This window comes from Marmota monax, unplaced genomic scaffold, assembly GCF_021218885.2.
Source record: "Marmota monax isolate L192 unplaced genomic scaffold, Marmota_monax_Labrador192_F-V1.1 WCK01_AAM20220418_F8-fsc00072, whole genome shotgun sequence".
Lineage (NCBI taxonomy): Eukaryota > Metazoa > Chordata > Mammalia > Rodentia > Sciuridae > Marmota > Marmota monax.
This window is the reverse complement of record NW_026692356.1, coordinates 4,435,560-4,452,127: the sequence shown is the minus strand read 5'-3', so window position 1 is coordinate 4,452,127 and position 16,568 is coordinate 4,435,560. Positions and strand designations below refer to the sequence as shown.

Here is a 16,568-nt window from a genome sequence, read left to right as displayed (position 1 = left end):
CTTTATCACTCCCACATTTTTTGCCTCATGTATTTCTTATCTAAGTTTGCCTTTGCCACTTAAATTTTGGCTCTATGCTATGTATTTGGAGACCAAAGCCCTGAATTTGACATGTAGAAGACTGAGCTTCAGGGAAAGGGTATTTATAGAACAACCAAACCGTCATAATTTCCCTAAGCTCTGCCAATGAGTAATTTCCAAAGTTGGTAAACGATCTCACACATTCAAGTAGAAGGTGGAAATCAAATTGAGACAGTGAAATGAAGCTCAATCTCATAAAGAATTAGCAGTACTGGAGGAGAGATCTTCATTTGGCAAAATATCAACCAAAGTTAGTGTGACTTATAGAAGATGAGATGAATAAATATAGCTGCTAAAAACAATATCAGATGTCTTGCTCAGATGTTTAATGGATTTGCATTTTAAACATGGGTTCTATGAAATAGCCCTTAAGGCATTTTTCTAAACTTGTCCTCTATTTTTAGTAGGGATTTTTTTTTTTTTTTTTTGGACCAGCCACATTCGTGAGACAGAAAGAAAGGGACTGACTTAATCATTTCTGCTTACACATGATCTTAAAAAGAAAATTACCTTGGTTATTCACTTTCATTCACTTAGTACAAATCCCAAAGGCCATGGAGGTAGTTAAATAAATAAATGGAAAAAGAATGCTGAATAAGGTATTGTATTTATTTGTCTGCTGAAAATAAAGTTGTCACCGCTAAACCAATCAAATCATACATTTTTTTATGAGAGGTTGCAACTTGCAGAGAGGTGGAAATGTTAAACACTAATTAATGAGTGTGGCTGGTAAAACAGCTCAAACAACTCAGGACTCCAGCTAAGCTATGGAGGGATCATTAGAATATGAAATTCAGTGATGCTTCTCTGTTGATTTGATGAAACGCCTGTATCCTGTCAGATAAAGTACAGTGGGCTTAAAATTTCCAAGTTATTTTTGAACCAGAGATTTTAAAGATTTGCTTGTTAGAGGGGTATTTTTGTGATGGCTTTTGATTCCCTCAAAGTTGAAAGGAAACTAGAGATTCCTGGATAAGGCGTCGATAATATTAACAGAGCGTTGCAGCTGTTGAAGGGGATGCAGGACGCCTTGTGTCACACACGAGATACTTGATCCTGTGGTTGCCTTAGAATGTAGTAAGTTACGGAGTCTGTGTTTAATTTACTTATGAAAACTAGTAAATATTACAGATTAATTAATGGAAAGTGCTCTGAATCTTAAGAAATAGGCTTCAAAATTTTAACTTTTGGGGACTTTTAATGAATCATCTGGAAAGAAAATAATGCCGTTCCGTTGCTATGTAGTGTTTGAATTTCAGTCATACGAAATTTGTCCTATTAATCTACACAGATGATGGTTTCACATGAAGTTCAGGCATCTTTAAATAACAAATACACCACAGTTACATTGCCAAAGGAAAGTAGAGAGTTTTTTTCAGGAGAAGGGTCCTTCTTGCCTTTTTTGTGGGTTAGTGCATAGCAGAAGTGCCAGGAATGGGGAGTTATCTAATTTGACTAGAAGAGAAGAGAAACGTGGTACAATAATGAGAAAACTGGAAAGATGGCTTTGGGCCCACGTGTGGTGTCCCTTGAAATACAGGCCAAAGAGTTGGAATTTAATTTTAGAACATAATTAAAAGTTTCTGAGCAAGGGAGAGAAATTTCTTTACCCGAGTTGTTGACGAATTCACAAGGCAATGGTATAGAGGGACTAGCCAGTGTGGTAGTAGCTGTTAAAATACAATAACGTATGAGAAGAAGAAAGTGCAGAGAGATCTAAAGTGAGAATGTTAAGGAGAAGAAAATGAAGCAAACTGAGAGCCAAGTCAGAGGGTTATATGAGAGATCGGGAAGAACAGAGGGGCTTATCATACCCCAGGTACAATGCTCCAAGAGCAGCAGTCTCAAGCCAGAATCCCAAGTTTTATTGGGGGGGGGGGCGGTGACCAAAATGTACATGAGCTAGGCAGGTTTCACTGTCCAAAAGGTATTTCCTCCAGGGCTGAGGCCAGGTCATAGCTTGAACAGATTGAGAAAAGATCATTCTGGGAAGCAATACAAGAGTACAGCCCTGGAGAGAAGGTTGAGGAGCTCCAGATGCAGAAGTGAGTCCCCAGTTTGGTGGCCAACGCTCATAGCTTCGTGCTTGAGGAGCACAGGCACCTGGGCTCAGGCAAACAAAAAGGACATCCTCTCACAGAGTCACACTGTCACACTGTCATGTGAGGCTTTGTTTGTCCCAGTTCACTGGATACAGAGGAGTGGGTAATGGTGAGCTCCCTAAAAACAGCTGGGGTCGGGGATGGAGCCAAAGGCTGTGGAGGACATCATTATGGCCGAGGCTAATATAAAAAAATATTTTTAAACCAGGCTCATTTCTCTTACAACATGAGATTATGCTATGAGTTCATGACACATAGAATTTAGTGTCAGAGATAGAAATGGATCCCCAGGTCACTGGACCACTCTTTACTGGCCAGGGCAGACATTACTGTTTCACTGTGTAGTTTGCATAGCTCAATTAGGCAGAATGTCTAATTTAGCATCTGGGTAACATCTGGAAGAACGAGTATTAGAGCATCCATCGTTAATTTGGGAAGACAGTTCCACATTGAAAAGGAAATCGTGGTTAGAAAGGATATCGGTATATTTCCCACTTAGTGATAAAGGCAAATTATTACCTTCCTCTTAATTTTGGCTCATGAATCAGTGGTGATAGTGATCTTCCAGCTGTCACACAAAATTGTTGGGGTCTTTTGCTCTAATTGTAGTTGTCATGGTATAACCTCAGCAACACCACAGTCCTTTGAGACTTTTCTTGTATTCTTTCGGCTTATCTCCACTTTTAAAATTGTTTTATATCCTCCGGGTTTTTTGTTGGTTTGTTTGAGTTTTTGTCTTTAAAACATACAGACCCAAACAAGGGGGCTCTAGATAAACCTAGGCATGATCTTAATTGGTTTTGCTGCGCTTTGACTCAAGAGCTCCATTGTGTGGACCCGTTATGTACTATATCCCAAAGATGGGGTGATAGGGAGAACTGAAATGCTATCAAAGAAATTTTGCTAAACACAGTAGTAGCAATATCTTCTCCTGAAATAATGATTAATTGGGCACTAGCTCTGTTAAGAGGTTAAAAAGTGGCATAGATTTGCCTTCATAGTTAATAGACTATAACACTTCCAAGAAAAAATTAAGCTAGGAAAGGATTGCCATTCTTCTTCAACAGCACTGCTTCAGAAAAGCCGTATACGCATACTTTGTTCATTGTCGTTATTTTTCATTCATGGTCCGTGCCTGCCATTTTAAGCCTGTTCATTTTTCTCCTAATTTTAAGAATAAATAAAGCAAATGGAAGCTTGTGTTATTATTTAGAATGAAAACACAGAACCTAATCATAGCTAATGAGTATAATAAATGCTAGTCTGTACCTCCCCTTGTTTGGTATGTGTTTTATACACAGAAGGTAACATAGGCTGAATAATTCGGATGCCAAGTTACAGATGGGGTTGTGGAATGTTATTTGACAGCCGATTAGAGTAATCTGTCAGAAATGATGACTTAATCACCATAACAGACTCCAAATTCCCTCATAGAATTCTACCCAGAGTAATCTAATTTTCCTGCAATATTTTATTTTATTTTTGCCAGGACTAAACAGTTACATTGCTTGTTTTTCCCCCTTTTAGTATACTGCATTATTTTAACAGAAATGTAAATAGGTAGTGTCATTATAGCTAAAAAGGCTGACTTGGAGCCTGATAAGCCAAAAGCAGATATAGAATTTTAGGTTATGTTTTTCTCTGTCACTGGGTTATTGCTATATGAGAAGAAAAGCTGGGAGTTGGGCAGTACTAGCTATATGCTTCTCCTGGGAACAGAAAGGCCATTCATCAGTGTGTTCTTTTAGTTTCCAAATGGGACCTTTTCTGGTTTCCCCTCAGGGATATTCCTATACCATATAAAATGATAGTGATAACACCTTTATTGAGCATTTACTACACAGTCAATATTTTAAGCACTTTGCATGTATCGATGACTATTAGGAAGAAATCGTAATATGTTTTCACTGTTTTTTCTCCAGTTACTCTCGACCATGGGAAGAAAAAGATAACTTATGTATCTTGTTATCCCACTGAAATCTCATTTTTTCTTCTTAGTTTAGATTGCTTTTATAAAAATATATGCCAGCAAAAATAAGTTGAAAAATTTCTAGGTACCTGCTATGGTAACTCCATGATGATACACAAAAGAACAATTTGGAAAAGCACTGTGGCCTGGGGGTAGATGAATCCTGGGTACTCTGCTTGGACTATGGAATCTGCAACTTCAGAGGGTAATAATCTCCTCCAAAATTTCCAAAGTGGTTTTCAAATAAACTGACTTATAAGCCGGGCAGTGAATATAGCCAAATCCCAGAGCCTCCTAACATGAAAAATGGCTGACCCAACAATAAGTGGTCTATGCATTGATGCATTTGATAGATTTCAGTGTGGTTTGGTTTGGTTTGGTTTTTGCACTATTGGTTTGTAAATAAACCACAAAATTTAGGATTAGTTGCTGTCAGAGAATCAAAACCATTATTTTCCTCTTACAGAATAATAGATAGCCAATCTCACTTATTAATTTACCTTTCATTGGCAAAAGCATAGAATATTTTAGATACCTTATTCCACAAAAGGAACCGCAGCATCTAATTCTGTTTCTTGAGTCTTATTTAGAAGGGCCTGAGGGGATTATATATTTGAACTAACATTGAACCTCTGGATTAGAGTGTATGTATAGTTCCTTCATAATCAAATGACATATTGGCTGGGACTGTTCTTTCCTGGCATGACACAATGCTGTGATTTTTTCCTTTCACTCATTGGAGGCTTATAAGCTTTATTTCCTACCCTTTTCATGAAGAAAATCCAGATAGTAATTTTTATTCTGGAGTAATTTAAAATTTTTGTATGTATGCGTGAATAAAATACACATATACAAATATACTACAAAGTCTGAGTTTTCATTGGGAAGAAGCCTATAGGTTGAGGCAGTCTTCATGTTTAGCATGGAGAAAGAAAACTGTGATAATCTTGTAGTTTTTAGAAACTCCTCACTCTCTTGCAGTAAATGGTGTGGCTGTGTGCAGAGGTGGCATGGAGAAGCACCTTTGAAACGGGTGCCAGGCCTAGGTCTACATTCCTACATTCTGCTTACTTGCTATGTGACTTGGCCAAATTACCCAGCCCCTCTCTCCCCTGGTTCCTTATAAGTACCAATCTCATAGGGACATTCTGAGAATTAAACTGGCTCACATACATAAAGCACTGAGAGCAAATGCCTGAAAAACTGAGAGTGAAGAGATGATTTCTTCAATTGCCACAAAAATTGTATACATTCCCCATTTCATGTATGAGTTACACCCGTGGACAGCAAATCTGGCAGCCCTGGAGACAAAAGCTGGTTTTAACCCATCTGAGAAATTGTTTTTGTCTTCTAGATTCTTGCAGAGGTATCATTTCTGCTAAAGGTATCCTAGCTAATTTGCTGCACTGTCTGAAACAAAAACGAGTTCAGAGCCAGACCCAGTGGTACACACAACTGTAATCCCAGAGGCTCAAGAGGCTGAGGCAGGAGGGTCGCAAGTTCAAAGCCAGCCTCAGCAACTTAGCAAGGCCCTAAGCAGTTCAGTGAGACCCTGTCTCTAAATGAAAATACAGAAAAGGCCTGAGGAGGTGGGTCGTTGGTAAAGTGACCCTGGGTTCAATCCCCAGTATCAAAATATAAAGTAAAATAAATTCAGAGATTTTTATTCAGTACTGATAAAGTAACACTCCTACCACCTTGGTTTCTTCGCCATCTCCATATACAGAGCTCTGGGTGGTCTGACTGCAATAAAAGAAACTTTGACCGTACACATAATCCTTCCCTTTGGGGGATGACCTGCCTCCAGTTGGAAACTTTTGAAACTAACTTTTACCATTCATAAATTTTTTGAAGAGAATTTCAGAAAGTGTAGGTGCTTTGGGTATTTCATCGTTACTGTACAATCCAAGTATCGCGCATGAATCATTTTTCATGTTGTCGTGGAGTAAAAGAAAAATACTAGTTCTTCTTTACTGTCTGGAATCCTTTAATTTTTCTCATTTGGCACATAGCTCTTCTGAAATTTCACTTCTTTCCCTCCCATCTCCCTCTACTTTTAAATATTTTATGGGCAGTAGGCTTATAATATGTGCCAGCACGACTGTTCTCTCAAGGGGTCGGGATAGGTTTAGTAATGAGATGCATAACGGTGACTCTGTAAAACCCATTTCAGGTTTGAAATGGCATGTTTTATTGAATCTCGTGTGAAAGGTGGTTAGCTCATCAATTGGTGATGGCTGGGGTTAAGCAAGTTTCAACATGAGTTCTCCTGTGGGTGAGAAACCAGCCGCACCACCCTCCCCTCAGCCACAGCCTTCCCCCTGGACACCACTTACAGAGAGCTCAGAATCTTCCCTTTGGCCATCGCTGGACTGAGACAGAGGAACTGGGAGAGATCACATAGACCCATCTGCGATGGAGACTCCAGACTGTTTGGTCAGTGGAGGCTGGAGCTCTGTGCCAGGTCTCATCCCTGTGACTGGCAAAGCGCTGGGACCCTAGTGGTAACACCTAGAGTCGGGCACAGCTCTGTGCATAGTTACCCCCTAGACCTTGAGAACGGCCTTGCTCCAAGGTTGTATTCTCATTCTCATTGTCATGAGCCACAGCTGGGCTCTTCCATAGCAAATCTAAGGTCAGTCAGCCTCAAGTCCAGTCAGAGGCCAACCATTCTGAAGACCACCAGTGGACAGCTCAGTTCTGGAAGAGAGGAGGGAGAACCACACAGCCTAAATGGAGAGGGGAACCTGGAGTATCATGCAGACAGGCTGTGTGCTACATGGCCAGGAAGCAGGCATGGCACAGCCACAGTGCCTGGGACACAGGCAAGCACTTCATGTTGTTGCTGGTGCATGATTTTGGCTTAGGGGTGGAAAGAAAGGTGAGATGCCGGGCTGTCCCCAAGAAGCCCCACCTCACCAAAAGCCTGCACATCCCCTGAAGAAGTTGTTCCTTAACGAGCCACAGCAAGGGGGCTTTGCTCTGGGTGGTCCTGCCTCCACTGGGCATGTGAGGCCAGTAGTTGATCCATAGACCCAGCAGAGGCTCAAGAGCTGGTCTCTAAGGAACATGCTTATCTCCAGTCCCTGGGAGAGAGGAAGCTATTAAAATTAAGTTTCTCTTTGGGGCTTTTGTTTTTGTTTTTGGTCCTGTTGGGAATCAAACCCAGGGTCCCGTGCATGCCAGGCACAAGCACTTCAAGATTATGTTTCATTTGTCTTGAAATAAATAGGGCTAAGTAGAGACCAAGCCATTTATCAGCACCTTAATGTATACTTTAGGCAAAATATTATTCTGCAATAAAGTGAAAAGGAGACTTTGTGTGCACTCAAAGGAATCTTCAGAGAATAGTTTAGAAACCTTTCTTTCTAGAAATGTGAACTCGAAATATGTTAGGTGAGGTGAACTCCCATGGATGGACGGGACCTATTTCCAAAACTTTGGCTCCTGCCATTTCCCTGGTGCAAGCGCACTGTAGACAGAGAACCTGGTACCTGCAAACCATAGCTCTCCTGTTGCCTTTTAAGTTTGTACAAGTGCAGCTAAGTTAGACACAAGGAATGGAGTCATTGCTCGTGTCTCATCATGACTCAGGAAACTACCCTGTGAATGTCAGAGGCTGGTGCTTGCAGGATTTCTAGTCTCGGGAAACAGTGTACAGATCATGACTGTACAGACCCCTGCATTTTCTTTTTTCAGACACAACTAATTCTGCCTCGCCTTAGGTAACCGATGTCTCCTAGGAGTCTCCTTGCAAAAGTTTTTGAAGAGCACGTGTTCACTTGCCACAGACAGGAGAAGGAGGGCATCCCGAGGTACTAGCCTCAACCCTGCTGCTGAGGTTCTCTCACAACTGGTAGTTTGGAATAGAGTCTGCCAAATTCTCTGGGCCTTCTCTGCTCTGCTGCTATTGCCTGGGACCTCCAGATAACAGCATGTAGATCCATCCCCAGCCCCATCTGCTCTGCAGCAGATAAGGCCTGGTTCCCTAGTGGTGTTGGAGCAATGTTGAGAAACAGCAGTTCTGACCCCCTCCCCATCTTTAGTTCTTGAGAAAGGTGCTGAGGGTGTGACCTCTGCTGCCATCCTGCTGCCTAGGGCAGTTTTAACTCAAGACTGAGTAGACCTGCATTGTTTTCTTCTTTGAAATTCTTCAAATCCATAAATACATGCCTAACGCATTAGTCTCACTGCATTTTATTTTTTCGTGAATGTTGTTGGCTAAGAATTCCCGTTGCTTCTCCCATTGGATAGAATGTCATATCATCATTCTTTAGTAACACTATGACCTATTTTCTCTGAATCTGGGACTTTGGATGTGTGTTCTGATCTCTGAAATGTCCTTCACACATCTCCTGGCCAACATGAGGATTCCCTCAAGAAGGAGCTCAAGCCTTGTTCATCTGAGGAATTTGTCCTCCCTGGGTCTGCGACGGGCATCTCTCCTCTGAGCTCCCAAGCTACACACCTTAGTGCAGCCCACGGTTCTCTGAGAAGCAGCTGAAGCATCTGTGGCTACACCCAACTCTCCATCATGAGAACTTTCTCCCTGAGCTCCCAGAATCCACTTGGTGTTTGAGGACAGAAACAATCCAGTTGGAGGAGTGGCCCTGGAGTCACACTGGGTCAGACCTTTGAAACCCCACCTGCTATAGGGAAAAAAAAAATTGGTCATATAGCATGAAACTTTAAAAGGCCCACTCTTTTTCAGGGATTTCCCTGCTCCACTCAAGAAATCTCCCAAAGTTCTCGGGACATTGCAGGTTTTGAGGAAGTGAAACATCGTGGAATAGCTTCTCCACGCCATTTTTGTCCTCGGTGACATTTACAGCCTGTGTGTGATCAGAAATTTGTAACTCAAATGAACTGTTGGTGATAATGAGCCATTAATACAGTCCTGATTGAACACCTTTCTCGAAGGTCACCACGCTTTACATACATTATCTAATTTGTCTCCAGAACATACCTGCAGGAGGGTAGCCAGCCGCTCAGAATTCACCATGTTCCGACAACCCAGACTTCAGTGGAGCAGATTTCCCTGCTCTGGGCCCAGTGAAGACCAAAACTATGTTCAAGTTTGTAGGGCAGCAAGTGCTTTGTTAGAACCACTGTTGATTCCCTGTGCCTGCTAGATAGGTCAGAAACAGCAGCTGCAAAAACAGAGGGAAGTCTTTCCATAAATACTAGCCACAGGGCTACAGACACCAAGTGTTAAGGGAGCTTAGAGGAAAGGAAGGGGACTGTCCCCCATGGAATGCCACAGCCACCTTCCAGGTTTCCATCTACCCCTTCAGTGAGTGAAGGCCCATATGCCCAAGGCCCATGTTGGATATTTCATAGAGGAGCAGCGGGGTCTAGAGGCATCACCACTGCATTAAGACAGGGAGATAAATCTTCTGATCCCAACTCTGTCGCTAACCATCTGTGTGTCCTGAGCAAAGTCACAAATTCCCTTCAGACTTAATGAATGGAGAGCACCAGGCCATAGGATTTCCAGGGCCCTCCTTCAGCTCTAGCATAGAATGATGCTGCCCTCCTGGCTCCAGGCCCCTGCTGGTCCTCCACGCACTTCACAGGCAAAGCTGTAGGCTCGGAACACCTGTCTGTGCTCCTGATCTTGCCACCAGTTTTCTTGGTGTGTATATATTAAGTGCCATGATGGACTGAAAGCTCCCTGAGGGCAAGAGCCATGTCTATTTTATGTTTGTGTCCCACAGGTAACACAGTATACTTGTCCTCTCTGCTCTAGCTGGTGAGTCTCATCCGACTCTCTTCAGTATAATAACCCATGTCAGTCTTTCCCATCTTAAAAGGGAACTAATCTTCTCAAACTAGTAATCTTTACTTACCATATTGTAGGTCCCCATCACTGTTGTTCTCCCAGTTCTCCTCCACCCCTACAACCTGTAGTTCTAGTCCCACCGCTTCACAGACATTGCTTTGATAAACTCCCTAAAGGACTTTTTAGGGCCAATGACACTTCAGTGTTTGCCTCATAGCCTCTTGCAGCACCTGCTTGGTGGCCTCACCCTTGTTCCAGAAACTCCCCTGTCCGGCTCCCATGAGGCCAGTTGCTCCTGCTTCTCCTGCCCCTCGTACTGCCCTTTGCTCTATTGTCCTGAGACACCTATTTCCTCATGTTCTTTGCAGTTCTGTCCCTGGCTCTTTTTTCACTCTAAGGTCCCTCCCTGATAGATCTGCTAATGTCTGTGGCTTCCACGGCTGCCTCCCACAGGGAGCCCTTGAGCCCCACATGGCCAGTTTCTCTCTGCATCACCTCCCATGATATTTAGCACATCCAGACCTGAGCTCACCAGCCTCCTCCAAAACCGGTCTCTCTCGTTTTCCCTGCTTGGCAGTGATCCCCTAATCCATTTGGTGGCCCAGGTCCATAGTTCTCCTTCTCCCTCATCCCCATGACCAGCCAGCTACCACTGAAGTTTCACTCTTCATCAGTGTCACCTGAACTGTTTGCAGTGCCTCTGAACTCTCCTCCCTGCATCCTTTCTGGGCTCGAATCCACCCTCCATACTGGAGCCGAAAATGACTTTTCTACACTACAAATTTTGATCCTTTGGCTTTGCTTCTTCAGTTGACGGAAATGTCAACTCCTGAGTCACAAGGCTAAGACCCAGATGCTGACCGCCTTCTCAGCCCTTTCTCGTCGCCTTCCTCACTCACGTGATAAGCTCCTGACGAGATGGAACTGAGCTCTTTTTTAACCTGTGAATCTTTGAATGGGGTATCCCATCCTGTCAAGGAGATAACAGGTATTACCTGTCTCTGATGCAAGTCCAAGGACAGGAAATGGATTCCACTCTTGCTGGAAATCTTTGCCTTTTTTGCCAGGCAGAAGTAAGTGCCTGAACCCCTCTGTGGACTCCCTGAAATTTTGTCTTGCTTCTCCACCAGCATTGCCACAGTGCTCAGCTGGCTGCATGTAGCCACGTCACCCCCACCACACAGTGAACACCCCAAGGGGAGGAACGTCCTCCCTTGGCCTTGTCCCCAGGCCTTCACCTAGAGCCTGATTATTTCTCCCGAGTTTGCTGAATGGGTGGACGCGTGCATACTGGCAGAAGAGCTTACTCAAAGACTGTCGTCTTTCCTGAACATTTCATTTTGTCATTTTCTCCATTACTATAGGATAGATTGGGGTCATTTTACTCAGCCAAAATCAGGGGTTTCCACAGTTTACTTCTGTCTGCTTTGTAAGGTATGTATCCCGTGTTTTTTCTGAAAAGACTGGCCTACTCAGGACCCCTAAACATTCTATTCTCATTGTTGTCTCTGCTCCATAAATTGAGTCTATGAATGGATGAAATGGGGATAGTAGTGGACCCTGCATCTCAAGGCCTGTGTTCTGTGCATAAGGCCATTCTGTCTGTTACAGGAAGTGAGGCAGCTTGGAATTATTTAGCTTCTTACCCCTGCACAGCCCTCCCTCTTCCTTCTTGTATTCTGAAGACCCTGGCAGACGTCAGATGCGCACAGACCACCTGATAATAATTTCCCATCATATAAGTGCCAGAGCCGAGTACCATTCCCCCTTTCATTTAAATTAGATAAAACCCTGAGCTGTGGCTTGCGAGTGATGGAAGTCCACTGGGGAAATTAAAGGTTCAGAGAGAACGGGCCCCATTATAATAAAAAGCATTTGCACTGCCAGTGATTCCATCTACCCTGTGGCTTCTGTGTTCCTTGGGGTGGGATGAAATATGAAGCAAAAGGACCTCTGAAAGTAGTTTGAGGAATTTATTTTAATTGGAAATGGTGGTAGCATTCTGCACTTGGCGTGAACTATGGATCATGCACAGTGGTGGGATCAGTTTTGTATAAAGAGCCATGGAGCATCCAGGCCACGATGCAGGAGCTCAGCCCTGTCCTGGCAAGTTCTTTCTACCCCTGCGTGTGTACTGATTGTGATCAGAGGCCAGTGGTCCCTCTCACCCACCTGTGTTACTTCCTTCCCTCTTCCCTCCCTCACTCCCTCCCTCCCTCGCTCCCTCCCTCCCTCCAGTCTCTCCATGACTCTGCACGGCTAGTCTATGCTAGCATTTAATCAGCATATAATGGCATCTAAATCAATCAACTGCTCAACCTATAAATTACTCAGAACTATGAGACCTGGGAAGAATTCATGAAGCAGATGTACAGAATGGCCAGGGTAGGAGCAAAGATAAATCTGCACTTAAACTCCTAATAGTACAATCACAGTAGCCGATTTCTGTTGGCATATCCTATGTACATATTCTCATTCGATCTCAGCCTTTTTATACAAGTGTTCTCTCCATCTCACAGATGAGGAGACTGAAGCTCAGAGTAGTTAAGACGTTGGCCCAAGGTCATGTAGCTGTTAACAAGTGGCAGAACCAGAAGTTTCTACCACATAGAGGCAGAAGCTGTATTGAGTGGTTTTGAACTCAAGTTCTGACTCAAAAGCCTAAGCTTTTAAGTGTGGTGTTACAGTGCCCCCTGACTGAAAATGGTTACATTCTTGAACTGAAAACTCGGATTTGTTTTTTAACATAGGTAATTCTGTCTGGGAGAAGTCCTATCATTAATTCCGAACCCTGGTAATGATAGCAGGATATCAATAATGAAGTTGAGGGCTGGGATTGTGGCTCAGCAGTAGAGTGCTCACCTAGCATGGGCGGGACCCGGGTTCGATCCTCAGCACCACATTTAAAAAAAATAAATAAATAAAGACATTGTGTTGTGTCCATCTACACCTAAAAAATGAATATTTTAAAAAAAGAATAATAACATTGAATCGTATCAGATGTTGTAGACTGCTTTTACAGTTGTTCAATCTGTCTTTACTTTCTCACTTTTGTATTTTTAGATGCATCATCCCATTCAGATGAAACCTGCAGATAGTGAAAAGTCAAACGGTAGGTGGTAACCAACTGTCTCCTTTAATAATATCTGCTTCTTTAAGTTAAAAAGTCAGATGGGGAAGGGAGGAGCCAATCCCAGCAGCTTTATTCCTCAGGAAGGTGGAGCTCATTGCTCCAGGAGACTTCCACGGTGGTCAGCACATCTGGAGGAATGCACACTCCAGTTCCTAATCTTATTTATCTCTGTTGTAAAGACTTCTGCAAGATTGCTATAAGGGGTCCCTCTGCTTGGGGGCATGCCCTTTGTGATGGTTTTTGTGGCATTTGGCACTTACTCAGTATCTTTCCCGATGCAACATAGGGAGCCCAATGGGTGGCAGATGGCATGAGTGGGGAAGGAATTGCCCATTAAAAATTAAGCAACTTTTTAATTTTTTTGTCTTTTCTGTTTGTTCCTCTTTAACTATCTTATTGCAGTCTTCTCTAAATTATACCAATACATTTGCAGCAGAATTCTGTCTGCTGATTAAATAAAGGTACACTTGCTGTAAAAAAAAAAAAAAAATATATATATATATATATATGCGCATTTGATGAGAGATCCATGAATAATTGGGATTTGCCTCTCCAAGACCCTAGAGGGTTGATAGCCCACATTTCTGTCTTAAGTTTTTGCTTGCATTTCTACAAACCTTCTGTCCCTGTTTTGTTCTTTTAATTTACTGAAATGTATGTTAAAAGAATCATCTACCTTCTTAGACCACAGAGCTCCTGTGTTCCACAAGACTGACATAATCAGCACCGTTTCCTTCCACCAGCCAGTTTTGTACCTCATTAATTAGTAATCAGGGCAGAAGCCACGCACTTAGAGATCTACATATCTGCAAATGTAAATTATGATTGGGCTCTAAATCTCTCCACAAGGTATTTCTTTGCTAATTGTAGCACATCCATTTTCTGGCTTCTTCACAGAATAGAATGTTTTGAAGGAGCTTCCAGCCCTTGGTTTGTTGCATCTTCCCCCTCTTGGGGAGTGGACTCAAGTGCCTCCACCCACTGTCTTCTGAGCCCTGTGCTTTGAGTAGTGTGCATTCCCTTTTTTTCCCTGCACTGCTTTGGCCATGGCCATGGCCCTTAGTGCCAGAGGTCTGAGCCCTGATGTTGCTTTGCTTGGAGATCATGATCAAGTCGCTCCATTTCCGCATTCAGCAGTCATCCCTTGACCACTTCCTGTGTGCTGGGCGTGTTGCTAGGGGCTGGGGGTGCAGCAGTGAATTTGAAGAAGGGACGACTTCAAGAGACTATGTCCCTGACCTTATGGAACATGCATTTGGCTTACTGGTTCACGTACATGAAACTTTGAATCTTCTCATTCATACATTGAGAATGGTGGTAACGAGCTCACGTAGGTTGGATTCCACCCCCTCCTTCCAGAGACTTAGGTGAAATATTTGTAATATTCCTGGTGATAGATCCCTTCCATAAAATGCTGTTTATTGTTATCACCTGGAGATATCCCCTGGCTTTATATGGCTCTTGGCTGAACATGGTACCTACATAGAAGGCCGTTTCCTGTGTGGATTCCTGGGAGCTCCTTTGCCCCAAGGGACCTGCCTGCAGCTTGCTGTCTTTACTGGTAAATGGGAGAGATGAATCTTGAGTTTGTGGGATGAATCCCATCAGAGCTGGTCTTCTCAGAACTTCTGGCCCCCAAGAGATGGTCCCTGTCCTTTGGCCCCATAATTTTCTAAACTATGTCAGGACAAGGGCCATGGAATGAAAGTCTCTGAGAAAGGGTCTGCCTTACTTCTGAGCCTGGGGTTGTATTCATGACAACATGAAGCAACTTCTTCTGTACTTTCTGCTGTGCCTGTGCGTAGCCTGGCTGAGGACTCCCGTCCACTCCAAGCTGCCTGGAGTTCTGAGTGTTTTGTTGCTCTAGCTGTGAAGGGGATACTCTGGACACAGGGAATAACATTTGCTTTGGGTCTAGAACCACAGCAACAGAATAAATCCAGCATGTTATAAGTGCCTCCAGTCTTTTGTGATCTCAAAAGCCAAGGAGCACTAGGCACCATTACTGCTAGGTTAGGAAAGTACCTGAAAGTGTCCCTTGATGGAAAGCAGCATTAGGGTAGCAGGCAAGAACTGTTTCCAGAAGTCTGAGTTCGACTCCTGGCTCTGTGATTGTTAGCCATGTCCTTGGGCAAGTCACTTGACCTCACTTGGCCTCAACGACTTCACCAGAGTGAAGTATGAACTCTTGGGTCATGCCTGCCTTACAAGGTTGTTTGAGAGTTCCCCAAGTTGACATCTACAAAAATCTTAGCATAATACCTGGCACATGGTGAATATCCAGGGTGCTGCATTACACTAAATTAACAGCATAATTCCACTAGCCAAGGGAGATGTTTTGGTGTGTTCTAAGTGATAGGTGCTGACATGTCTGGACTTAGGCCATTCATCCCACATGATGACCTATATATAACAAGAACCCCCCAAACCTTGCAGTGGGACCAGTTCTCCCTTTGCTTTGTAGGATGATCTCCATTTTCTGAATTTTTAGTTAGAAAAGCCAAAAGGTATAAATGAACTGAAAGCTACATTTCAAGGGTTCCGCCTTACAGAGGCTCAAATGGAACCACACCTTGAACACACATGAACAGGTTTCATGATTCTCTTTGGCTCTGATTTAGGAATCAGAAGAAATGTATAATTTTCTAAAGCAAGTGATAAAAGCTGCAGCCCTTTCTGATTCCACAAGGCATTTTTGACAGGTAAGCATAGTTTGAAAAGCTCAAAGAGCACAAAGATTTCTTTGGCTCGGATGCTCTAAATAGCTCCTGTAGCTGTGAAAGAAGTATAACGAGCTCTAATTGCACTTTTATTGAGTTTGCTGACATTTATGCACAGCACAAAGGACTCATCACAGTTAGACAGTTACTGTCTTCATTATCTGTGTTCAGATTTCTGAAACTTTGTTATTTGCTGAGCAAGAAAGGGCTGCTAATCACAGATCAATTAGTGATGGACAAATGAATTCCAGAAAGCAATCACCCTTTGAAGCCCATATCCATCTAGAGAGTCTGATAAAGGGAACCTCTGTGGTGTGAGCCCAGAAATGTTAGGTTGATCTTGGATCAGCCCTATACTGCCAGATTGTACTGAATGGACTTCCTAAGTCTCCAGGGCTTCTCATAGCCTGCTCTCTCAGTTGGCTCTGATTTAAGCTGCAGCCTCTAGCACATTCTTACAAACTCACCACATTTTGCTTTCCACCCTTATGCTTCTACTGTGCCAGGTGTCCAAAAGAAAAGCAAAAATCCAATTCTAAATAAGGTGTTGGGACCGTTAAGAAGAGCACATTGAAATATCCAATTATCAGTAGACTCCGCCTTTTTTGCTGTTTCTTCATTTTTGTTTTATTTTAATTGAAGAAAACTGAGTGATGGGTGTGGATTTGAGGAGGGCGTGGATTTAGCACAAATATAATTAGTGTTTCTGTGAGTCCCTATACAGCTATATATATATCATCCAGCTTTGCTGTACAGTAGATTGTACCAGCTGTGCAAGACT

The 16,568-nt window shown here is 43.0% G+C and overlaps 1 protein-coding gene across 27 annotated transcripts in view; it reads left to right on the top strand.

The window, feature by feature from the left end:
* The window catches only part of Celf2 (CUGBP Elav-like family member 2), an 808,061-nt gene that overhangs the window by 710,981 nt on the left and 80,512 nt on the right, over nt 1–16,568 (top strand). For all 27 annotated transcript variants that reach the window (XM_058578648.1, XM_058578646.1, XM_058578647.1 and 24 more), the window contains one exon: nt 12,998–13,046. In XM_058578648.1, the coding sequence (XP_058434631.1) occupies nt 12,998–13,046 (49 nt within the window). The remainder of the gene's footprint in view (nt 1–12,997; nt 13,047–16,568) is intronic.